Source organism: Atta colombica, unplaced genomic scaffold (genome assembly GCF_001594045.1).
Source record: "Atta colombica isolate Treedump-2 unplaced genomic scaffold, Acol1.0 scaffold1, whole genome shotgun sequence".
Taxonomy (NCBI): domain Eukaryota; kingdom Metazoa; phylum Arthropoda; class Insecta; order Hymenoptera; family Formicidae; genus Atta; species Atta colombica.
Genome location: NW_017259183.1, coordinates 1,569,066 through 1,575,024, shown reverse-complemented (window position 1 = coordinate 1,575,024; position 5,959 = coordinate 1,569,066). Strand labels below are relative to the sequence as shown.

At 24.1% G+C, this 5,959-nt stretch overlaps 1 protein-coding gene across 3 annotated transcripts in view; it reads left to right on the top strand.

Moving 5' to 3' along the window:
• Window positions 1-3,451, top strand: part of LOC108691435 (AP-1 complex subunit sigma-2) — an 8,766-nt gene extending 5,315 nt beyond the window's left edge. Inside the window, exon 5 of one of the 3 annotated variants that reach the window (XM_018199306.1) lies at window positions 3,255-3,451. In XM_018199306.1, coding sequence (XP_018054795.1) covers window positions 3,255-3,299 — 45 coding nt within the window. In that variant the 3' untranslated portion in view covers window positions 3,300-3,451. Of the gene's footprint in view, window positions 1-481; window positions 798-1,605; window positions 1,836-3,254 lie in introns of those variants that run through there. The other 2 variants (XM_018199223.1, XM_018199384.1) reach the window with 2 other exon arrangements.
• Window positions 3,452-5,959: the final 2,508 nt, after the last annotated feature.

Below are 5,959 nucleotides of genomic sequence, written 5' to 3'. Positions count from 1 at the left end.
AATGTAAAACTTATATATATATATATATATTTGAGCTTTAATATTACATTTCAAAAATTTGATTGACATTACTAAGATGTTCTTTCATCTTATATTTTTAAAAACATTTTTATTAATGATTAATGTAATGATTATAATAAAAAGCATTATTAATTATTAGTCTTTTAAAATGTAAAACTTAAATTTAAATAATAAATACAATTAGGAAATATCAGTTAAATAAAAGTATTATATTTATGAATATTATATTTTTACAAATATTAACATATAAATATTTATTTTAAAAATCAGGCATAATCTGAACACAACATATAATTATTTTATATTAGTCTTCGTAACACACTTTATGCAGATGGGATAAAAAATAAAAGTTGCTAAAGAAATCCCATAAAATGCATAATTTATCGTATCGCAAATTATTTTCAATATCTTAAAATTGCATTCGAGTTGATTTATGTATATATTGATTTTAATAAATCAGGTGCATGTGATGTTAACAGAATGATGAAATATTCTAAAATCGAGAACAAAGAAACGTTACTAATGATTACATTGCGGATTTGCTTGAGACCAGCTTGCTCAGGTGTCGACGATAGTCGTTGTGTATGTAGAAACGTGGATGCAGAAAGCATGAAAGATGTGAAGTAAAGAGAAAAATTGCTGGGCATGATGGCTATCATCAGAAATCGAGCAGTTAAATCAAGTGAGCTAATCCGCAAATTGCTATTAACTGCCATATAACTATATGTTTATACGAAAGCATGGCACCAATGCACTTGTATTATTTTTAATAAAGGTGTAAAAAAATGTTTAACGATATTATTGCCATATTAATATATTATAAATTTGTATTCAGATTAGATTAATCAGTTATTTCATAGAATATGATAGTAAAGCAGCACTAGAACTAGTATAAATGAGAAGTGTATTATTACGTATATGTTGCCGTTTATAAATATGTGTATATGTATGCCTTCAAAATCTTTAATAAATATTTTTCAACAATTGTATTTATATTTTGCAACATTTTGTCTCATATATTTTGTTTTCTAAATAATGTATCACTTAGTTTTACTTTTCATGGAAAATTCCAAAGAATTTTACAGAGTTTTAATAACATTATCATCTATTTTACACAGGATAAGGCATTTTAAATTTAATGTAACATATTAATTAATTAAAATATTTTTTTAAATATTCTTAGGAAAAATATTACAAGTAAAGGTTATAAAATTTAAAATTATTGTAATTGGATTGAATTTAATTGATAATTAGCGATTTATTGTGTTTGTTGAGAAAAATTATTTTGTATATATAATTTTTTCTAAACAAAACACGAAAATGACAATAGATTTGTTATTAACAGAATATTTTTTTATTATAATATTTTACGTTTATAATAACACTCTTGAAGTTAAAATATTGTAAAATAATTTTGATATGGTTTAAAAAGAATACTATGGAACTTTTTAATAGGGATTTGATATAATATTTTTTTAATGTTGATGATATGTTAGTGTGATATGTATGTTAAGTCCATGGTAAATAGGGACAAAGTAGAAGTTTAGCGAAGACTAGTTAGTTTTTCTTTGTTTGTTGTGGAAGGACGAAGCTGTGGAAGGTGCTCTGCGGGAGATAGGGCTTTTATAGGTACCCTATTGTTTGCATGAGCTTCATGGACAGAGTATCGACCAACACGATCGACCGAAAAACAAGAAAAGGCTTACCCGCTGCATGATGCCATTACGACTCTACTATATAAATATACATATAGATTCTCAAGTCAACTTACTAGTCATATACGAGACGTTTAAGACATCGTGCATTTTCTTTCTCCAACGAAAACTTAATCGAAGATAAATTGATCAAAAATATTTTTTTCTTATTTTAAAAATTTTTAAATAAAAAATATGATTGACATTTAAAATTCTGTTAAAAAGTATCATTTGTTCATTAAATTAAAGAAAATATAATATTTTCTTATATATTCGAAGAGTATAAAAAATTTGAAAAGTATTCGCGAAAAATCGATTATTAGTTTATGATTCGAAATTGGAACAAATGAAATAAATAAGAAAATATTCTTTCTCTGTCTTTTTTAATATCAATTCTTAGTAATTGTAATTGAGAGAAAGTATACGATGCCTGGAGCATTCTCTGTGTATGTTAATATATTTTTATATCAAGAAAAATTACTCTTGCACATAGAACAAATTATTATGTTACTAACCAAAGGCTGAATTACGATTCTTAAATTTTAACCTATTAACGAGTAAGTGATATATATAGTTACCCTCCTCTACGTACTTTAATGTTCAACTATGGCAATAAAATTGTCTGTATTTGTAAGTTATTTTTATGAAAATGTATATGTATTATTGAAGAGCGTCAGTATTAATGTAACTATTGCATAGAACGTATATTCTTACGCATCTATATATTTACTTAAAAAAAGAGAAATCTATCTTAATTATATGAATAATTGGAAATATATCTCTTTGTACTCTTTATATATTATATATGTACATATGCATATTATATAAACATCAATTATATAAACGTCAATTCTCTTAGTGTTATTATACATTAAGTGTACTAGCAATAAATATATCGTACAAAATCTTTATATTGTAATTGAAAATTAGCGTGCATAATACCTTTTAATCTACATTATATAATTTACATTAGTCTCAGAAAATGACACATCTCAAATTTTTACTGATAATTAATTGATTATTAATAAACTGATTATTAATAAATTATTAATTTCTTAATAAATAATATAATAGATTCGTAACGAAATAATATGTTAGCTGGATATTTTTTAACATAAGCTATCGTGCAGTGTGAGCATATTGAGTTGAATATCGCATTCACTATGATCCCATTTGGAGAATGGAATCTTTACAATTCGATTGCATGTATAACAAGCAATTTTTATTAGCGCTTAAGATTTCAATTAAGGCAATATATGAACATGCGCTTTGTGTATCCAAAGTAAAAGTTACTCAGTTATATGAAAAGGGTTCAGTTCACCATTTGAAGCTGCATCAAGAAGGGATTTTTATTGTGAAGTAGGTACGTGTACGTTTATATATATATATATATATATGTGTGTATGTATATATTTTCATTCTATTTTTCGTAATGTATTTATAAAGTGCAGCGTCAAAGTAATTGATCCCTGTTCATATTATTATAAGACATTTCGAATACGATATCAATAAACTTGTGTTTTTGTATGTGTGTTGCAGGAGGAAACTCCCCAGGGATTCTTCGAAGATCATGGATTGGGATAATATTTTTTAATATCGCGTACTCCTTCGTAAGTCTACATTCCTACACATGACTATGTTTTACCATTCCTTATTTTCATTAATGCAATCTCCGTATCATTAAGATGGCTTCATATGACATAGTCAATGTACTTCAAAATTAGCAAATATTACACATACACATATGACATGCATAATTATCCATATTTGATATGAATATAGGCCAACATCTAGTGAATGTGCGTAAAGTTAGTGCACATTGGCCATTTTGTCTGCTACTTATTTGAGCTTCAAAAATTAAAAAAAAATGTAAAAAAACATGAACATTTTGGTGTGTAGTTATATTTTCAGTTATTAAATTTATTATGATATTTTAATCTTAATTAATTAGTTAATTTAAAATTATTTCCTTAACTGATATTTGCGGTCCAGTGTATTTAAAATTAGTATATCTTTATTTAAAATTAACGTAATTAAACAATTTTTTTTTCATTTTATAAAGGTCAAAATCCGAGAAATAAGATTATGTAAACTTATTTAAGATTGTGAAAAATATTTTTTATAAACAATTTTTCACAATGTAGTTGAAAATGTTCGGGTTTATTGAATCCACAAATACCGATTAGGATTAATGATACAGCAAAAAATATATGCACCATAAGTTTCAATATTTTTTCAGCCAAGATTTTTTCTTAGCTTTAAATAAAATATGTTTATGCATGTTTTTCAACCGATCACATTTTATATAATTCTATCGAATAAACAGAAAATAGAATGATAATAATGGCAATCAGGCGTGTTTTAATATATACATAAATAAACACGCTCTCTATTACATAACATACATTTTATTTTGTTTAAAGTAAAGCAATTTAAAAATTTTGTATACAAGACCTGTTTATTGAGCGAAAAATGACAAAATATATAAAAATTATCAAGGAGAAGAACAACAATTCGCGTTTTTTATATAATTCAAGAAATATAATTTTTTTATTTTTTTAATTAATTTAAAACTTTTTTTCTTTTTTTTATGGAAAATTCTATTTATGTAATAATACGAAATATATTACGGTTGAGTAAATATTAATATAAAAAAATAATATAAATATAGCATTCGCATCAAGTTTGAAAGATAAGTTATTTAATCGTTTATTATGAGATGTGATGTATTGTTAATTAAATATCATATTTCGTATCACATAATATATCAATGAAATTTGCACATTTTTAATCATTGTTAGCAAAAAATTAGCTACAACTGTAAAGATATCCTTTAGTTAAAATGTTAAGAAATCTACAGACTGCATCAGAAAGATTGGTAGTAAATATGTATTTTTTGATGAAAAAGCAAGAGCTGTTATCCTTGTTGTTAATGAATCAGTTAATTATCAATTATGATTAATAATTAGAAAGAAATTATTAAAATATGATGATATGTGTTTCTCAAATATGAATTATACATATGTTCATGGAAAGAGAAGTTTTCAAACAATGATTAAATTTGAAACTTATTAAATAAATAATTAGATTGCTATTTCAAATTTTCTTTAAAAAAAATCGAACATATTGAAGATTACATTTTTACTACCAATTTTTGTTTTTCAAGTAAGTCCAGAATAGTTAGAAAATATTAGTATTTTTTAGAATACACAATTATAATAATATGGTTACCTTTAATTCTTAACTGCCATAATGAAATTTTCATTTTAAGAGACTATCTTTTTGTAAATTTTTTACTTTCATCATTTTTTTCAATTTCTATTATTAAACAACAGACGATTATAAATAAGATAAAAAGTATAAATATACTAGATTTATTAGAATCGAGTCTACTAATTTTATTCGATCTTGAATATTATTCTTTATGTCATCCTGCTATTATTTTCATAAAAATTATTATATTATTATTTTATATTATTTCATTATCATTTCATATAATATACTAATTTACAGTTAAAAAAAATTTATAGATTTTCTAATAAAATTTATTATTTCAAAAACTTACATATTAATGTTGACTGATGATTTGATGACTGAAGTATATCCTTTCATTTATTTTCTTTATATACTTATTACTTTTCTGATTCCGTAGTATTATATGATAGTAAATATTCTCGTGTTACAACACAGTTAAGAGTTAAAGAATATTTAATTATTTTAGCATTTATCTTACTATATATAATGATGATCGCATTTCGAGCGACAAAAATTGAATAAGAATTTAAAATCAGTTTCTTGATAATAGTTTATTAGAAATATTTGGTGCGACATATATATACATATATGACTTTGCATCCTTGTTGAAAAGTTATATCATATTTTTATGAAGCTTAAAGCGTGCATACATAGTATAAAGAAATGTAAAAGTTATCAATTTTCGTGTCCAATGCAGTTGTTGAAATGAATCGAGATATTTTGTTACATAAATGTACACCGTTGAGAAACTGTGCAATCGAAGTATATCAATATGTATTAGAAATCTCGATTTGTACTTTCCCTGTTAACAATCAGACAATAAGTTAAGTATTCCTAAATATATATTCGCTTGTAACATTTATACATTACGATATTATGATATATACACACGTGTTGTATACACATATCTAATAATAATGGATGTAATTGAATTGAATTTGAATTTTGAGAGGATATTCGTGTCTAATAAACAGCGTGCTCGTTTTAAA